Here is a 20727-nt window from a genome sequence, read left to right as displayed (position 1 = left end):
TTTATTTCTATGCCAGACAGGAATGTACAATTGTTGTAGTTCATCCATGCGGTCTCTAAATGTCTGCCATTGCCCATCCACAGTCAACCCCTTAAGTATCATTCGCCAATCCATCTCAGCCAATTCACGCCTCATACCTTCAAAGTTAGCCTTCTTTAAGTTCTGGACCATGGTCTCTGAATTAACTGTTTCATTCTCCATCCTAATGCAGAATTCCACCATATTATGGTCACTCTTCCCCAAGGGGCCTCGCACAACGAGATTGCTAATTAATCCTTTCTCATTACATAACACCCAGTCTAAGATGGCCTCCCCCCTAGTTGGTTCCTCGACATATTGGTCTAAAAAACCATCCCTTATGCACTCCAGAAAATCCTCCTCCACTGTATTGCTTCCAGTTTGGTTAGCCCAATCTATGTGCATATTAAAGTCACCCATTATAACTGCTGCACCTTTATTGCACGCACCCCTAATTTCCTGTTTGATGCCCTCCCCAACATCACTACTACTGTTTGGAGGTCTGTACACAACTCCCACTAACGTTTTTTGCCCTTTGGTGTTCTGCAGCTCTACCCATATAGATTCCACATCATCCAAGCTAATGTCCTTCCTAACTATTGCCTTAATCTCCTCCTTAACCAGCAATGCTACCCCACCTCCTTTTCCTTTTATTCTATCCTTCCTGAATGTTGAATATCCCTGGATGTTGAGTTCCCAGCCCTGCTCATCCTGGAGCCACGTCTCCGTAATCCCAATCACATCATATTTGTTAACATCTATTTGCACAGTTAATTCATCCACCTTATTGCGGATACTCCTTGCATTAAGACACAAAGCCTTTAGGCTTGTTTTTTTAACACCCTCTGTCCTTTTAGAATTTTGCTGTACAATGGCCCTTTTTGTTCTTTGCCTTGGGTTTCTCTGCCCTCCACTTTTCCTCATCTCCTTTCTGTCTTTTGTTTTTGCCTCCTTTTTGTTTCCCTCTATCTCCCTGCATTGGTTCCCATCCCCCTGCCATATTAGTTTAACTCCTCCTCAACAGCACTAGCAAACACTCCCCCGAGGACATTGGTTCCGATTCTGCCCAGGTGCAGACCGTCCGGATTGTACTGGTCCCACCTCCCCCAGAACCGGTTCCAATGCCCCAGGAATTTGAATCCCTCCCTGCTGCACCATTGCTCAAGCCACGTATTCATCTGAGCTATCCTGCGGGTTGGAAATCGGTGGTTAGTGGTGTGCCACAGGGATCGGTGCTGGGACCACAATTGTTTACAATATACATAGATGACCTGGAAGAGGGGACAGAGTGTAGTGTAACAAAATTTGCAGATGACACAAAGATTAGTGGGAAAGCGGGTTGTGTAGAGGACACAGAGAGGCTGCAAAGAGATTTAGATAGGTTAAGCGAATGGGCTAAGGTTTGGCAGATGGAATACAATGTCGGAAAGTGTGAGGTCATCCACCTTGGGAAAAAAAAACAGTCAAAAGGGATTATTATTTGAATGGGGAGAAATTACAACATGCTGCGTTGCAGAGGGACCTGGGGGTCCTTGTGCATGAATCCCAAAAAGTTAGTTTGCAGGTGCAGCAGGTAATCAGGAAGGCGAATGGAATGTTGGCCTTCATTGCGAGAGGGATGGAGTATAAAAGCAGAGAGGTCCTGCTGCAACTGTATAGGGTATTGGTGAGGCTGCACCTGGAGTACTGCGTGCAGTTTTGGTCACCTTACTTGAGGAAGGATATACTAGCTTTGGAGGGGGTACAGAGACGATTCACTAGGCTGATTCCAGAGATGAGGGGGTTACCTTATGATGACAGATTGAGTAGACTTGGGTCTTTACTCGTTGAAGTTCAGAAGGATGAGGGGTGATCTTATAGAAACATTTAAAATAATGAAAGGGATAGACAAGATAGAGGCAGAGAGGTTGTTTCCACTGGTCGGGGAGACTAGAACTAGGGGGCACAGCCTCAAAATACGGGGGAGCCAATTTAAAACCAAGTTGAGAAGGAATTTCTTCTCCCAGAGGGTTGTGAATCTGTGGAATTCTCTGCCCAAGGAAGCAGTTGAGGCTAGCTCATTGAATGTATTCAAGTCACAGATAGATAGATTTTTAACCAATAAGGGAATTAAGGGTTACGGGGAGCGGGCGGGTAAGTGGAGCTGAGTCCACGGCCAGATCAGCCATGATCTTGTTGAATGGCGGAGCAGGCTTGAGGGGCTAGATGGCCTACTCCTGTTCCATGTTCTTATGTTCTTTCCTCTCTGCTGTTACATCCTGGTGCCCCTGCCCCATAAACTCTCCTCCACAGCACTAGTTAACCTCACCGCAAAGACACTGGGCCCCGCCCTATTGACGTGCAACCTGTCCAGTTTGTACAGGTGCCAATGCCCCAGGAATCTGTAGCCCTCCCTCCTGATACAAAACGTTTTTTGCCTCCATTTGGAGGTGACATTTCCTAATTTTGCTAAGTAACTTAATCCACTGCTTAATTGGCTGTTCTACTATAAAAGCCCATTGAATACATTTTAGAAACGGGTCACCATAATAAGACTCTCAAAAGATGCAATCACTGGAACCCACCTCGATATTCTTCCACAGATACTTGGGATATTGCTTCTCAAACATTGGAATGAACTCATTGTAGTGGACCTATGAATAATGAACAATTCAGTAATTAAAACCAGTGCGTCACAGCCAGTGTTTGTCCTTAGTTCCCCAACAAAGGGAAAATACAGCATAACATTGATGCTGTGGAGGAAAAAAAACTTATTGGAATACGAAATTCACTGCATTGGATTACTGCAATCCCATCAATTTGTAGCAGAGCATGTTATTTGGCACAAACACAGGCTAATCCTTACAAAGCAAAATACTGCAGACGTTGGAAATCCAAAATAAAAACAAAAAATGCTGGAAATACTCAGCAGGTCAGGCAGCATTGGTGGAGAGAGAAACAGAGTTAACATTTCAGGTAGATGACCCTTCGTCAGAACCAGATTAAAGATAATCCTTAATCCGTTTCATGTATTTTCGTGCTCTCTCCATGTCATTACGGAGATCAGGGTGCGGTGAACACAGTAACTTCAATAACTGGTGATAACTAGGTTGTCCTTTTAAAAGTTCTCCCTCCTCTTCTCAAGTTAATAAGCAGCAACAAAATCGAATTACTGCTCAACACCAAGGTACTGGTTTAACCAAATCTGCAATTATTTTTGTACTAGAATCCGAGTGCTGACAGACCACTGATTATAGTCTGGTATATCCCTTCAAAAAGACAAGTACTGTGGAACTAACCAACTATTTCAGTATGTAGTTTACCTTCTGCAAAACAGCAATTCTGGATTTATCAAAAGTCCCCCCCATCTCCCATGTATAAAAGGCACCAAAATGCATGCTGTTCCAGATAAAGGATCATAGATAGCCATCCCTTTAAATCATGCTGGAAATCGGAAACAAAAGCAGCACGGTTGTGAGAGCATGTGGAGTGGGTCAGGGAAGAAGCAGAAGACCTGGTCAAGGGTCTGCTTGACCACTCCAGAGGGTGATCTTCAGCTGATAAAAAAGGAGCACATTTCAGAAGCAGATTTGATGGAGATGAAGAAACTGGGAGAACAAAAGAGAGTCTTCACAGGTGACAAGAGTGGGAATAAGCATAGTCCAGGTAGTTGTGGGAGTCAGTGGGCTGGCAGTAGATGCCATGCCTACCATATGAGACAGAATGAGAGAAGTACAGGAAGGGAAGAGAGAATCGAAGATGGACATATAAAAGTGAGGGATAGGCAGAAATTGAAAGCATAGTTAATGAAATTCTCAGGATCAAAGTGAGAGCAAGAGCATCACAGTTATCAGTGTAACAAAACAGGTCTGGGAGTGGGCCTAAGTGGGACTAGATCTAGAGCGTTTGACAAATCCTATATAAAGCAGATACACCCAAGTTCCAGTCGCAACACCTTTAATCTGGAGGGTGAAGAGAGTTATAGAAACATAGAAAATAGGTGCAGGAGTAGGTCATTCGGCCCTTCTAGCCTGTACCGCCATTCAATGAGTTCATGGCTGAACATGCAACTTCAGTACCCCATTCCTGCTTTCTCACCATACCCCTTGATCCCCCTAGTAGTAAGGACTTCATCTAACTCCCTTTTGAATATATTTAGTGAATTGGCCTCAACAACTTTCTGTGGTAGAGAATTCCACAGGTTCACCACTCTCTGGGTGAAAAAATTCCTCCTCATCTCGGTCCTAAATGGCTTACCCCTTATCCTTAGACTGTGTCCCCTGGTTCTGGACTTCCCCAACATTGGGAACATTCTTCCTGCATCTAACCTGTCTAACCCCATCAGAATTTTAAACGTTTCTATGAGGTCCCCTCTCATTCTTCTGAACTCCAGTGAATACAAGCCCAGTTGATCCAGTCTTTCTTGATCGGTCAGTCCCGCCATCCCGGGAATCAGTCTGGTGAACCTTCGCTGCACTCCCTCAATAGCAAGAATGTCCTTCCTCAGGTTAGGAGACCAAAACTGTACACAATACTCCAGGTGCGGCCTCACCAATGCCCTGTACAACTGTAGCAACACCTCCCTGCCCCTGTACTCAAATCCCCTCGCTATGAAGGCCAACAAGCCATTTGCTTTCTTAACCGCCTGCTGTACCTGCATGCCAACCTTCAATGACTGATGTACCATGACACCCAGGTCTCTTTGCAACTCCCCTTTTCCTAATCTGTCACCATTCAGATAATAGTCTGTCTCTCTGTTTTTACCACCAAAGTGGATAACCTCACATTTATCCACATTATACTTCATCTGCCATGCATTTGCCCACTCACCTAACCTATCCAAGTCGTTCTGCAGCCTCAAAGCATCCTCCTCGCAGCTCACACTGCCACCCAACTTAGCGTCATCTGCAAATTTGGAGATACTACATTTAATCCCCTCATCTAAATCATTAATGTACAGTGTAAACAGCTGGGGCCCCAGCACAGAACCTTACGGTACCCCACTAGTCACTGCCTGCCATTCTGAAAAGTCCCCATTTACTCCTACTCTTTGCTTCCTGTCTGACAACGAGTTCTCAATCCATGTCAGCACACTACCCCCAATCCCATGTGCTTTAACTTTGCACATTAATCTCTTGTGTGTGACCTTGTCGAAAGCCTTCTGAAAGTCCAAATATACCACATCAACTGCTTCTCCCTTGTCCACTCTACTGGAAACATCCTCAAAAAATTCCAGAAGATTTGTCAAGCATGATTTCCCTTTCACAAATCCATGCTGACTTGGACCTATCATGTCACCTCTTTCCAAATGCACTGCTATGACATGCTTAATAATTGATTCCATCATTTTACCCACTACCGATGTCAGACTGACCGGTCTATAATTCCCTGTTATCTCTCTCCCTCCTTTTTTAAATTGGCTACCCTCCACTCCATAAGAACTGATCCCAAGTCAATGGAATGTTGGAAAATGACTGTCAATGCATCCACTATTTCCAAGGCCTCCTCCTTAAGTACTCTGGGATGCAGTCCATCAGGCCCTGGGGATTTATCGGCCTTCAATCCCATCAATTTCCCCAACAAAATTTCACGACTAATAAGGATTTCCCTCAGTTCCTCCTCCTTACTAGACCCTCTGACCCCTTTTATATCCGGAAGGTTGTTTGTGTCCTCCTTAGTGAATACCGAACCAAAGTACTTGTTCAATTGGTCCGCCATTTCTTTGTTCCCCGTTATGACTTCCCCTGATTCTAACTGCAGGGGACCTACGTTTGTCTTTACTAACCTTTTTCTCTTTACATATCTATAGAAACTTTTGCAATCCGTCTTAATGTTCCCTGCAAGCTTCTTCTCGTACTCCATTTTCCCTGCCCTAATCAAACCCTTTGTCCTCCTCTGCTGAGTTCTAAATTTCTCCCAGTCCCCGGGTTCGCTGCTATTTCTGGCCAATTTGTATGCCACTTCCTTGGCTTTAATACTATCCCTGATTTCCCTTGATAGCCATGGTTGAGCCACCTTCCCTTTTTTATTTTTACACCAGACAGGAATGTACAATTGTTGTAGTTCATCCATGCGGCCTCTAAATGTCTGCCATTGCCCATCCACAGTCAACCCCTTCAGTATCATTCGCCAATCTATCCTAGCCAATTCACGCCTCATACCTTCAAAGTTACCCTTCTTTAAGTTCTGGACCATGGTCTCTGAATTAACTGTTTCATTCTCCATCCTAATGCAGAATTCCACCATATTATGGTCACTCTTCCCCAAGGGGCCTCGCACAACGAGATTGCTAATTAATCCTCTCTCATTACACAACACTCAGTCTAAGATGGCCTCCCCCCTAGTTGGTTCCTCGACATATTGGTCTAAAAAACCATCCCTTATGCACTCCAGGAAATCCTCCTCCACCGTATTGCTTCCAGTTTGGTTAGCCCAATCTATGTGCATATTAAAGTCACCCATTCTAACTGCTGCACCTTTATTGCACGCATCCCTAACTTCCTGTTTGATGCCCTCCCCAACATCACTACTACTGTTTGGAGGTCTGTACACAACTCCCACTAACGTTTTTTGCCCTTTGGTGTTCTGCAGCTCTACCCATATAGATTCCACATCATCCAAGCTAATGTCCTTCCGAACTATTGCCTTAATTTTCTCCTTAACCAGCAATGCTACCCCACTTCCTTTTCCTTTTATTCTATCTTTCCTGAATGTTGAATACCCCTGGATGTTGAGTTCCCAGCCCTGATCATCCTGGAGCCACGTCTCCGTAATCCCAATCACATCATATTTGTTAACATCTATTTGCACAGTTCAAGGGAAAGTTCAGCCAGGTGGAGGAATGTGGTGTTGGTGCAGGGAGGGATGATGAAACTAATTGAGGCATTGTTTAAGGAAGAGGGGTACGAAAGGTTCAACTGTTGAGCTGAATGCTGGGAAGTGGCTAGATAAACTACAGGCTTTTAAGCTAATTAAGCCACAAAGCTTCTAAGTTAATGAGACCATGAAAGCTTGTGTACAAACAAAGCATTCCTTACTGGGGTTATAAAGCCATTTAGAAGACTAAGGTCCAGGAAAAAGCCTGAGTCAGTCACAAACATGTCATATCCCCATATAATTTCTGTGAGGCACTTTGATAGATAGGCAAGGTGAGTCATAAAATGGAGACCCACAGTCTGGTGTGCATGGAATAGTCAGGTTACTATTCCAAGATATTCCAAGACCATCCATGCTTATCAGAACTGATTTACAGAAGAGGGACCACGATCCTTTTGGCACATGTGTCACTCAAATTAGGTTACCTTTCTTTGTCCCTTTTAGTAGTAGTCAGTAGTAGCTCTTGGTAGTTTAGGCTGGAGTAGTCAGTGGCAGTGGGGTGAGACAAGGATGCACACGGTCACCTGATTTATTTAATCCACTACTGGAAACAGTAATGAATCTTGCACTAAAAGATGACATTGGAGGAGTCTACATTTGTGGCAAGATTTTAAACATTAACCTTATAGCAACATCTAAAACAGATTTGCAGAGACTAACTGACGAGGTCTATGTGGAGAGCAGAACATTTGGATTAACAAAGACGACAAAGGTCATGTCATGTGGGAAGCATTCGGAAGATGTACATATTACAGCTGGAGGGGACATTAAAAAGATGAACATATTACAGCTGGAGGAGACATTAGGAAGGTGTACATATTACACGAAGGGGATGCAGTTGAATAGGTGAATAGTTTGTATACTTTGGTGGGTTCGTGTCAGAGAACGGGAGTTGTGAAAAAAAGTCAAAAGGATTGGATTTGCTCCTGCTGCTTTAGGAAGATTAAGCAGGATATGGAAGGCTATAGATATTTTGGTAGAATAAAGGCAAGAGTTTTATAGAGCGATGATTATCCAAATATTGGAATACGAATCTGAATGTTGGAACATGAGAAAAGTTGAGAGCAAAAGATACTAATGGCAGGGATTAGTTGGTTGCAAGGAATACTGGGAGCATCCAGGATGCAAAGAATGAAGAATGATATAAGAAGAATGTAGCTTCAACAAGAAACACTGCTTATAGAGAAGATCCAAGAAAGACGACTGCAATGGCTTGGGCAAAGAAACCATTCTGCTTGGTTTTTGCTCATGATCGCTACCTAGCGACCCCCTCTAGAAGTGTTGGAGAATATGTGGGTTAGAACATAGTTGCGTATAGCTGCAGTTCATCAAGGCCAAATAGCTTGCTCACACTGAAGGTCAAGGGTCACATGAACGGCCACTTGTGCCAAGGTCCATAGAAACAAAGAAAATAGGTGCAGGAGTAGGCCATTCGGCCCTTCGAATCTGCACCACCATTCAATATGATCATGGCTGATCAGTTTTGCAAGTTTAGTACCCCATTCCTGCTTTCTCTCCATACCCCTTGAGCCCTTTAGCCGTAAGGGCCACATCTAACTCCCTTTTGAATATATCTAACGAACTGGCCTGAACAACTTTGTGGTAGAGAATTCCACAGGTTCAGAATTCTCTGAGTGAAGAAGTTTCTCCTCATCTCAATCCTAAATGGCTTGCCCCTTATCCTTCGTCTGTGACCCCTGGTTCTGGACTTCCCCAACAATGGGAACATTCTTCCTGCATCTAACCTGTCCAATTGCGTCAGAATTTTATATGTTTCTATGAGATCCCCTCTCTTTCTTCTAAATTCCAGTGAATATAAGCCTAGTCGATCCAGTCTTTCTTCTTAGGTCAGTCCTGCCACCCCGGAAATCAGTCTGGTGAACCTTCGCTGCACTCCCTCAATAGCAAGAATGTCCTTCCTCAGATTAGGAGACCAAAACTGTACACAATATTCAAGGTATGGCCTCACCAAGTCCCTGTACATCTGCAGTAAGACCTCCCTGCTCATATACTCAAATCCTCTCGCTATGAAGGCCAACATGCCATTTGTCACCTTCTCTGCCAGCTGTACCTGCATGCCAACTTTCAATGACTGATGTACCATGACACTCGGGTCTCGTTGCACCTCCCCTTTTCCTAATCGGTCACCATTCAGATAATATTCTGCCTTCCTGTTTTTGCTACCAAAGTGGATAACCTCACATTTATCCACATTATACTGCATCTGCCATGCATTTGCCCACTCACCTAACCTGTCCAAGTCACTCTGCAGCCTCTTAGCATCCTCCTCACAGCTCACACTGCTACCCAGCTTAGTGTCATCTGCAAACTTGGAGATGTTACACTCAATTCCTTCATCTAAATCATTAATGTATATTGTAAATAGCTGAGGTCCCAGTACTAAACCTTGCGGTACCCCACTAGTCACTGGCTGCCATTCTGAAAAGGTCCCATTTATTCCTACTCTTTGCTTCCTGTCTGCCAACCAGCTCTCTATCCACGTCAATACATTACCCCCAATACCATTTGCTTATATTTTACACACCAATCTCTTGTGTGGGACCTTGTCAAAAGCCTTTTGAAAGTCCAAATACACCACATCCACTGGTTCTCCCTTGTCGACTCTACTAGTTACATCCTCAAAAAATTCAAGAAGATTTGTCAAGCATGATTTCCCTTTCATAAATCCATGCTGATTAGGACCGATCCTGCTTTCCAAATGCGCTGCTATTACATCTTTATTAATTGATTCCAACATTTTCCCCACTACCGATGTCAGGCTAACTGGGCTATAATTCCGTTTTCTCGCTCCCTCCTTTTTTTAAAAAAGTGGGGTTACATTAGCTACCCTCCAATCCATAGGAACTGATCCAGAGTCTATAGAATGTAGAAAAATGATAACCAATGCATCCACTATTTCTAGGGCCACTTCCTTAAGTACTCTGGGATGAAGACTATCAGGCCCTGGGGATTTATTAGCCATCAGTTCCATTAATTTCCCTAATACAATTTCCTGACTAATAAGGATTTCCTTCAGTTCCTCCTTCTCGCTAGACCCTCGGTCCCCTAGTATTTCCGTTAGGTTATTTGTAGCTTCCTGAGTGAAGACAGAACCAAAAGTATTTGTTCAATTGGTCTGCCATTTCTTTGTTCCCCATTATAAATTCACCCGATTCTGACTGCAAGGGACCTACATTTGTCTTCGCTAATCTTTTTCTCTTCGATCTATAGAAGCTTTTGCAGTCAGTTTTGATGTTCCCTGCAAGCTTACTCTCATACTCTATTTCCCCCCACCTAATTAAACCCTTTGTCCTCCTCTGCTGAATTCTAAATTTCTCCCAGTCCTCAGGTTTGCTGCTTTTTCTGGCCAATTTATATGCCTCTTCCTTGGATTTAACACTATCCCTAATTTCCCTTGTTAACCACAGATGAGCCACCTTCACCATTTTATTTTTACACCAGACAGGGATGTACAATTGTTGAAGTTCATCCGTGATCTTTGAATATCTGCTATTGCCTATCCACCGTCAACCCTTTAAGTATCATTCACCAGTCTATCCTAGCCAATTTACGTCTCATACCATCGAAGATACCTTTCTTTAAGTTCAGGACTCTAGCCTCTGAATTAACTGTGTCACTCTCCATCTTAATGAAGAGTGACATATTTGACCATATCATAGTCACTTTTCCCCAAGGGGCCTCGCACAACAAGATTGCTAATTAATCCTCTCTTGATACACAACACCCAGTCTCGGATGGCCAGCTCTTTAGTTGGTTCCTCGACGTATTAGTCTAGAAAACCATCTCTAATACACACCAGGAAATCCTCCTCCACCGTATTGCTACCAGTTTGGTTCGCCCAATCTATATGCAGATTAAAGTCATCCATGATAACTGCTGTACCCTTATTGCACGCATCCCTAATTTCTTGTTTGATGCCATTCCCAACCTCACTACTACTGTTTGGTGGTCTGTACACAACTCCCACTCGCGTTTTCTGCCCTTTGGTATACCACAGCTCTACTCATACAGATTCTACATCATCCAAGCTAATGTCTTTCCTTACTATTGCGTTAATCTCCTCTTCAACCAGCAATGCTACCCCACCTCCTTTTCTTTTCTGTCTATCCATCTTGAATATTGAATAGCCCTGGATATTGAGTTCCCAGCTTTGGTCACTTTGGAGCCATGTCTCCGTAATCCCAATTACATAATATCCGTTAACAGCTATCTGCGCAGTTAATTCATCCACCTTATTACGAATGCTCCTCGCATTGACACACAGAGCCTTCAGGCTTGTCTTTTTAACACTCTGTCCTTTTAGAATCATGTTGTAATGTGGCCCTTTTTGATTTTTGCCTTTGATTTCTCTGCCCTCCACTTTTCCTCATCTCCTTGCTACCTTTTGCTTCTGCCCCCATTTTACTTCCCTCTGTCGCCCTGCATAGATTCCCAGCCCCCTGCTATATTAGTTTAAACCCTCCCCAACAGCACTAGCAAACACTCCCCCGAGGACATTGGTTCCAGTCCTGCCCAGGTGCAGACCATCCAGTTGGTACTGGTCCCACCTCCCTCAGAACCAGTTCCAATGTCCCAGGAATTTGAATCCCTCCCTCTTGCACCATTCCTCAAGCCACATATTCATCTCAACTATCCTGCTATTTCAATGAATAGCACGTGGCACTGGTAGCTATTCTGAGATTACTACCTTTGAGGTTCTACTTTTTAATTTAACTCCTAGCTCCCTAAATTCAACTTGTAGGACCTCATGCTGTTTTTTTTACCTGTCATTGGTACCTATGTGCACTACAACAACTGGCTGTTCACCCTCCCCCTCCAGAATGCCCTGCAGCCCCTCCAAGACATCCTTGACCCTTGCACCAGGGAGACAACAGACCATCCTGGAGTCTCGATTGCAGCCGCAGAAGCACCTATCTATTCCCCTTACAATAGAATCCCCTACCACTATAGCTCTCCCACTCTTTTTCCTGCCCTCCTGTGCAGCAGAGTCATCCATGGTGCCATGAACTTGGCTGCTGCTGCCTTCCCCTGATGAGCCATCTCCCCCAACAGTACCCAAAATGATATATCTGTTTTGGAGGGAGATGACCGCAGGGGACCCCTGCACTACCTTCCTTCCACTGCTCTGCCTGATAGTCACCCATTCCCTATTTGTCTGTGTAACCTTTACCTGCAATGTGACCAACTCACTAAACGTGCTATTCACGACATCCTCAGCATCACGGATACTCCAGTGTGATTCCACGCGCAGCTCCAGTGCCGCAATTCGGGCTGTCAGGAGCTGCAGCTGGACACACTTCCTGCACACATGGTAGTCAGGGACACTGGGAGCATCCCTGACTTCCCACATAGCACAGGAGGAGATGACACAGGTCTGGGCTCTCCTGCCATGACTTAACCCTTAAATTAACTTAATTTGGCAACAATGCCAAAGGTTACCTACTGATAAGAAAAAGAAAACGAAAAAGATTAAATACTCACCAATCCACCAGCCAATTACTGACCCGCTTGGCTGTGACGTCACACCTCGATTTCTTATTACTTCTTTGTTTACTCTTGCACCTGCACCAGCTAGTTCCTCCCGACTGCTACTCCGAGTGCCCAAACTCCTGGCCTTTTATAGATCTCGATCCTCGACCTCCTGCTCCTCCCGACTGCTGCTCTGACTGCCCGAACTCCTGGTCTTTTATAGATCTCGATCCTCGACCCCCCGCTCCTCCCGACTGCTGCTCCAACTGCCCGAACTCCTGGCCTTTTATAGGCCTCGATCCTCGACCTCCCGCTCCTCCCGACTGCTGCTCTGACTGCCCGAACTCCTGGCTTTTTATAGGCCTCGATCCTCCGCTCCTCCCGACTGCTGCTCCAACTGCCCGAACTCCTGGCTTTTTATAGGCCTCGATCCTCGACCTCCCGCTCCTCCCGACTGCTGCTCCAACTGCCCGAACTCCTGGCTTTTTATAGGCCTCGATCCTCGACCCCCCGCTCCTCCCGACTGCTGCTCCAACTGCCCGAACTCCTGGCCTTTTATAGGTCTCAATTCTCAACCTCCCACTGCTCCAGACTGCTGCCCAGATTGTGGCACCATACTCCAATGAATAGGAGACCAGAGAAAATCAAGAAAAACATAGAAAACCACTAAATTATCACGACCAGTATTTATAATCAAAATTTTAAAAAAACTTTTCTTACCTGCTTAAGTTGGGTTTCAGCAACATAGTTCATCACAGTAAAGTGCTTCTGATAATTATCAAAATGATCCAGGGAGAAGGGCCTGGAAAATTAAGAAAAGATTGTCCATACTTTAAAATATCCCACACAAATAAATGGGCCTGTTACTGTTTTGTTGTGTTGCATTTGCATGAATGAAGTGTAACTGGTTTTAGAAGGTATCAAATTGCAAGCTGTATTACAATGCTTATTGATGGACACTTCAAAATGAACCATGCCAGTATGTTTACATCACAATATTAAATAATGAAACATCTCTATTCTAAAGTGACATTTACATCCTGTAACTTATTTTTATCACATCCATCAACTTACCAATGTGCTATCCCTATCTCCCAATGAGCCTCACCAGATCTGTTTCCAAGGAATCTAACACTTTCCTCATATCTCAGGCCTATTAAAATTGCCTCCATTACCTAATGGTTCCCTGTTGCCTCATCAGCTATCCTGCATTACCTTTCTGCCCCTTCGCAAGGCGTCAGTTTCGGTAGCATTCTTGCTCGAGTGAAAGGTTATAGGTTCATACGCAACTACGGATATGATCACATAATCTCGGCTGGTATTTAAGTGTAATACTGAAGGAGTATTATTGGAGTGCTGCCTTCAAGGTAAGACAACTTACGGAGATACCATCTGCTGCTCAGGCAGATATAAAAGATCCCATTGCAGTAATCAAGGATAAACAACGAGCTGTAACCAACAGACTTCACTGGACCAATACTGTCAAACAGTTTAACTGCTCATTCATTTGCTGCTTGTGGAACCTTGATGCACACACATTAGCTGCCTCTTTTGCCCAAACAACAGTGACTGCACTTCAAAAGGAGTCCATTGGTTGTAAAGTGGATTGGGAAATCCGGAGGATCTATATAAATGCAAGTTCTTTTTTCTTGGTCCACAGCAGCATTTGACCCAACTGCCCTCACCCATTCCTCACAGTCACGTGCTGCTAAAACTGCATTCACAGTCATGACTGGCAATGTGCCTTAAGAACTTTCTGATTTTACTATCATAGTAAATTAGATTTACCATTATTGGCGTCAGGTTTTGGAATTGTAAATAATTTTTCCACAGAAAGGATTTGGAAGAGAGTTATTTTTAAATGTTTTCTTCCAAGGTATACAATACAATCCAGCAGAGCAATGCAGTCCCCAATGCAGTACTGATGACAGAGGAGACCAGGAATTCAAATGTGAGCAGAGTTCCAGCCATTGAAAATAAGATGGGATTAAAGAACTTAACAGAAGAAATAGGATAGGAGCAGGAGTAGGCCATATGGCCCCTTGAGCCTGCTCTGCCATTCAAGAAGATCATGGCTGATCTTCGACCTCAACTCCACTTTCCCGCCCGATCCCCATATCTCTGGATTCCCCTCGAGTCCAAATATTTATCGACGTCAGCCTTGAATATACTGAACAACTCCACATCCACAGCCCTTTGGGGTAGAGAATTCCTGGATTCACAACCCTCTGTGTGAGAAGAAATTCCACCTCATCTTGGTCTTAAATGGCCAGCCCCTTATCCTGAGACTGTGCCTCCTAGTTCTAGACTCTCCAGCCACAGGAAACAACCTCTCAACATCTACCCTGTCAATCCCCCTCATATTCTTATGTGTTTCAATGAGATCACCTCTCATTCTTCTAAACTCCAGAGTATAGTCCCAATCTACTCAATTTCACCTCACAGGACAATCCTCTCAATGCAGGGATCAATCTAGTGAACCTTTGTTGTACCACCTCCAAGGCATGTATGTCCTTTTTCCGACTGCACAGTACTTCAGGTGTGGTCTCACCAAAGCCCTATACAATTGTAGTAAGATTTCTTTACTTTTGTACTCCAATCCCCTTGCAATAAAAGCCAATATGCCAATTGCCTTCCTAATTGCTTGCTGTACCTGCATGCCAACTCTGTTTCCTGTACAAGGACATCTAAATCTCTGAATGGAGAAATTTAATAGTTTATAATTTTTTTTAAATTATGTTTTTCTATTCTTCCTACCAAGGAGAATAACCTCACATTTCCTTACAATGTACTCCATCTGCTACCTTATTGGCCACTCACTTAACCTGTCTATATCCCTTTGCAGGATTTTTGTGTCCTCCTCACAGCTTACTTTCCGATCTAGCTTTGTATCGTCAGCAAACTTGGATACATTTCACTCGGTCCCTTCATCTCAGTTGAAAGGGGAATTAAAGAGTTAAAGGCACTTTATACTTGCAAGGCAAAAATAAGCTGATGTAGCAAATCATGAGGTGCAAAGGGCAGTCTGCAACAGCCTAACCACAGGACGCATTTTTCAGAACAATGGTCCTAAGTTTATGGTGTAAGTTCCTGTTATTGGCAGGAGGCAGGATGCATCTGTTCATATCCAAGGAAGATAATGGAACAATCAGCAAATTAAAATTAACAAGCTGTAAGTAAGCGAAGATTGTCACGTGGGAGAGAGAATGACCAATGATAATATAAACAATGACTTTGCAAAGAATTCTGTATAAAGAAGCAGCTCCGAATGTGTTCGCAGAGAACGGCTGGAGAAAGCACCCAGTTGCGGAACTGGTATAAACCGTGTCTCCCTTTGATCAAGCAAATTAAACACTTCTTTTCTCCACAACAGACCTGTGTGGAGTGTCTTAATCATATTCCACAACATATGGCGTAGTCGGCGGGATATATTCAGGCAAAAGACAGACGGACATTTACAAACCATCATGAGTGAGTATATTTAAAGTACCACTCAATAATCCGATGTAATCTGTTACGAGACGTGTCAGTTGCCTGGAGCATCTGAATCTGTGAAAGTTCTGAAATGGTGTAAAAGACTTGAGGGTAGTTAAGAGGTCACAATAGTAATTATCAAAGTATGATCGGCTTCGTAGGTTTGTAATTGCAGACCCTAAGTTCGAGGAAACCAGGTTAAAAGGGGACAACAAACCGATAGAAGGGTAGACATACCAAACATAGATAGCGTGCAAAAATATGCTAGATTGGGGGCCGGAAGGTTAGCTGAGTAGGTATTTTGCCGACGATTATAAAAAATTGATAGCACTATGTTAAGTGACGGATGGGATCCCAAAGAAGACCCCGCAAAACAAAAATGATGGTGGGAAAAACAAAAAAATAAAAAGACGGCCAAAGCAGGGTTCGATGGTGGTCAGTCAATGTTTGCAATATAAGGCCATGGCAAGGCCTCAGCTAGACGAATTACGTAGGTTAAGGGTGGAAGTAGTTTAAAACAACAGATGGAGGGACGATTCGGGCCCCGACGCAATGACCCCCAGGACAACGAGATGGACAGTAAGACAAATGACGTGCCCCCGCCGTATGAGAAAATAGTCCCAACTGACCCAAAACAGGACAGCAGTGACGACGAGGATGAAATCTCCGTCACGCCAGTGACAATGACAGTAGGAGGTCCCAACGTAAGGGTACACAAATATAGGGCCTTCACTCCCCTGGAAAAACATAGCATACTTAAGGATTTGGGTGCAATAAAACCCCACAATTGAAACAGAGTTTTGGAAGTCCCTGCAAGAAATGTATGCCATTCATATGCATGAACAGGACGTTCACCAACTAGTAAGGGCAAAGTGCCCACGTGACAAATGGAATACCCTGGCACAAAATTTTAGGGACAGGAGCTGGGTTCCCAACGTGAACGTCGCCCGGGCCGCAAGGCAGGCTGCATACGACGGATTCAAAGACCGCCGTGCAGACTTTCTTGGGACTATCACAGCCCAATTGGGACATTATATTGTCGGTAAAACAAAAGAAAAATGAGAATCGTAATGAATACGGAGGGCGTTTATGGACAGTATATCAGGAGTAGTCAGGCCAGGCCAACCCAGACCGGAATGACATCCCCTTCTGTAAAATGTTTAAAAATGGGTTGTCGGTAGAGCATCAGAAAATTCTCAAAATGGGGGTAATAGCAGTCAATACGTACAATAGATTGGTACAATGAGCATGTCAGGTAGATAGCGAGATAACAAAACAGATAAAGACCGAGGTGGTGGCCATGAGAGTGGGGAATAGTCAGGAGTGTTATAATTGTGGAAAGATGGGACATCGAAAAAGCGAGTGTAGGTTATCCCCACAGAAATGCCAGGACTGTGGCAAAACCGGTCACCCCAAGGACCGTTGCTAGGCAAAAAGGGGGTGGCGGGTGGGGAGGCAGGGACCAGATAAGGAAACCCCACTGGCTAACCTAACCGGAGCAACTAGGCAACAACTACTCCAGGCCTTGAAGGAACTGGGGCATGATTGAAGGTCAGCGGTCCCCCTACGGAGTGAAGGTGACCTGTGTATTCACGTGACAGCAGTGTTAGGGGGCCAGCATTGTGATATGTTAGTGGATACTGGGGCATCGGTCTCTATTACCGACATCCCCTTGCCAACCACCCGAAAAATCATGACGGTAAGGGGGGTGGAAGGGACCGATTCGACTGCCAAATTAAGCGAAGTTGTACTGTTGGAAGTAGCTGGGATCTTACTACCGGCCCAATTTTATATAATGCCCAACAATGAGGGTATGATACTAGGAATAGATTTATTGGATCAATTAGGGGCGCTGGTGGACCTCCAGGGAAAGAAGGTAATTTGGGTAAAAGCCAATGGTCAGCAGACGAGTGTGTCAGGGAGGCAAGATAGGTTCGATGGACATGCTAAAGTAGGACGTGCCCAGATCATAAGGGATTGGGATGCGCTAGGCAGTGGGGGGGGGCCGTCTGCCGGCACGTCAGTGGAGTCTGGGCAACGTCCAAGCAAGACTGCGGGTTGGTGGAGGGGGACCCTGTGGTGATCCCAGGACCTGAACATACCTCACAAACAATATCCCATTAAACCAGAGGCAATGACCGCCGTAAATCAAATCATAAAGGAGTTACTAAATAATGGAATACTTAAGAGCAGCGGAAGGAACTACCAACTCCCCGGTATGGCCAGTAAAGAAGCCAGACGGGTCATACAGGCTGACCATTGACTACACAGCTTTGAATAAGGTAACCCCAAGACAGCACCCCATTGTAGCAAGCCCCGCTACCATATTTAATGGGTTGAGGCTCGAAAACCAGGTATTCACAGTACTAGACATAGCCAACGGCTTTTGGTCCATACCCCTGGCAAAAATCCCAGGATAAATTCGCCTTTACGGTGGGTGACCACCAGTATACTTGGATGCAGGTCCCACAAGGATTCCACAATAGTCCGACAATATTTCACCGAACCATGAGCCGGGCCATAGAAAAAGTGGACCCGACACCATACAGGAGTACGATATTGCAGTACGTAGACGACCTGCTGATTGCCCCCTTTCGTCTTCTGAGGCTAACAGGTGCACTTAGAGGTCCTCGAAGCCTTATGAGAAGCAAGATTTATGGTCAACTCCAAAAAGGCACAGAATGGACAAGCCACAGTTCAGTACTTGGGACACGAGATCTCCCAAGGCACTCGGACAATGTCCAATGATAGGAAAGAAGCCATTAGAATCATGCCCCGTTCAAAAACAGTCCGATGAGTGTGCAAGGTACTGGGACTCTAACTACTGCAGAAATTTTATACCCAACTTCGCAGCAATTACAGAACCCGTGCAGAGGTTGGTATAAGGGGGAAACCGTCCCTAGAGACCATAGAATGGGGTCCTGAGCAAGAGACAGCATATGGAAATCTGAAGGAGGCCCTAATGTCCACCCCAGGATTGGACCTCCCTTTTCACGTTTACTGTGAGAACCAAAAAGGCTTTTATGGAGCCGTGGAAACACAAATGCATGGGGACAGAATGAGACCCATAGCTTACTATTCAACCCAACAATCACCAGTAGCCGCGGGCTTATCCAGATGCATGGCTGCACTGGACTGTGCCACATGGGCAGTCAAGATCAGCGAACCTGTCATGATGACAGGCAAAATTGTCCTACACACAAAACGCACTCTTGTAGAAATGTTGAATACTGGAAAACTCCAGGCCGTCTCCAATGTCTGCCAAGCGAAGTGGGAAGCCGTTTTACTGCCCCACGATGAATTAATAAAGATAGTCAGAGACACCGGGGAAAACCCGGCAGAAGGAACCCTCACTGGTGGGGGGGGCGGGGGAAGCCCTACGAGTGTAACACGTTATAGAATGGGAAGATTCCCCAGGGAATGTGAGTGAGGTAGCGCTCGAAAATCCAGACCTCACATTGCATGTGGACGGATCGCGACGGTACGTCGATGGCCACCCACGCACGGGATGGGCGGTATTAAACCAGCACCTTGAGGTAGTCATACAGGAAGCGCTGGACAGAGACCTTTCGGCCCAGTAGCAGAATTAACCGCACTGACGGAAGCCTTATTACTGGCAGAGGTACATACATTTTTATACACACACACACACACACACATTACACACACAGTTGCTTTGGGGTAGTACATGACTACATGGCAGCATGGGGAAGAAGAGGGTTTGTTACCTCTGGCGGCGAGGCCATCAAACACGATGAACGTATAAAATTACCATTAGAAGCAGCCAGCAAACCAGCTAAAGCAGCAGTGATAAAGGTAAAGGCTCATCAACAAGTAGTGGATGGAACACAGCGTGGAAATAAGGCTGCGAACAATGCCATTCGAGAAGCGGCCACATTCGCAGACATAAAGATAGAGTCAGAGGAGAACAAACAGTTTAACTGCACGCAGATACGAACGAGGAAGAAAGAGCAAAATGGGAGAGAAAGGGAGGATCACCTGGTATAGACTCCATGTGGAGAAAGGACGGAAAGGTGTTGACCCCTTCCTGCATTCGGCAAATGATCATGGAGTTACACCGTGGCATTACCCATGCTGGGCGTAACGTCATGATATCCAATTTCTCATGGGATTGGTGGTGGCCGGGAATTGGGCGTGACGTTGCTGAACACTGTCGGCACTGTGTTACGTGCGCCCAACATAATCCGGGAAAAATAAGGATGGCGCACCAACCCCACCCACAGGGACCATGGGAAGTCATACAGATTGATTTTACTGAGCCCCTAATAAACTCCAGGGGAAGGAAGTTCTGCTTGATGATTATTGACCAGTTTATAAGGTGGGTGGAAGCATTCGCCACCAGCAATTGCACCGCAACCACGGTAGCCCGTACACTAGCGGAAGAGGTCATTCCTAGATGGGGGATTCCCATACCGATAGATTTGGACCAAGCGACTCATTTCACAGGAAAGGTAATGAAGGAAACTTGTAAAATACTGAACATTAAGCAGAATTTCCACATCCCCTACCATCCCCAGAGTTCGGGAATGGTAGAAAGAATGAATAGAACCCTCAAAACCTCCCTGAGTAAAGCAATCCAGGGAACCGGACAGGCATGGTCGGAACTCCTGCCCACCATATTGATGAGACTGCGTGTTACACCGAACCGCACAACAGGACTCACCGCTTACGAACTAATGACTGGATAAGCAATGAAACTCCCTGAGGGAATAGTTACAGGAGGAGTAGAGTTAGGACCTTTACGCGATATAATTAGGAAGTATGTGATGGAACTGAGTAGGCAGTTGAAAGGTATGCGACAGGAAGTGCAAGATAAGCAGGAAGAGGAAGACGAGGATAAAAAGGAACAAAACCCCCAGCGGTAGTACC

The 20727-nt window shown here is 45.0% G+C and overlaps 1 protein-coding gene across 3 annotated transcripts in view; it reads right to left on the bottom strand.

Moving 5' to 3' along the window:
* ttll12 (tubulin tyrosine ligase-like family, member 12) overlaps window positions 1–20727 on the bottom strand; it is a 76164-nt gene that overhangs the window by 18915 nt on the left and 36522 nt on the right. For all 3 annotated transcript variants that reach the window (XM_070900570.1, XM_070900568.1, XM_070900569.1), the window contains exons 11-12: window positions 13084–13165; window positions 2583–2651 (exon numbers count right to left, since the gene is read on the bottom strand). In XM_070900570.1, coding sequence (XP_070756671.1) covers window positions 2583–2651; window positions 13084–13165 — 151 coding nt within the window. The remainder of the gene's footprint in view (window positions 1–2582; window positions 2652–13083; window positions 13166–20727) is intronic.

This window comes from Pristiophorus japonicus, chromosome 15 (genome assembly GCF_044704955.1).
Source record: "Pristiophorus japonicus isolate sPriJap1 chromosome 15, sPriJap1.hap1, whole genome shotgun sequence".
NCBI lineage: Eukaryota > Metazoa > Chordata > Chondrichthyes > Pristiophoridae > Pristiophorus > Pristiophorus japonicus.
The sequence above is the reverse complement of the archived record's forward strand: the minus strand, read 5'-3'. Positions and strand labels throughout refer to the sequence as shown.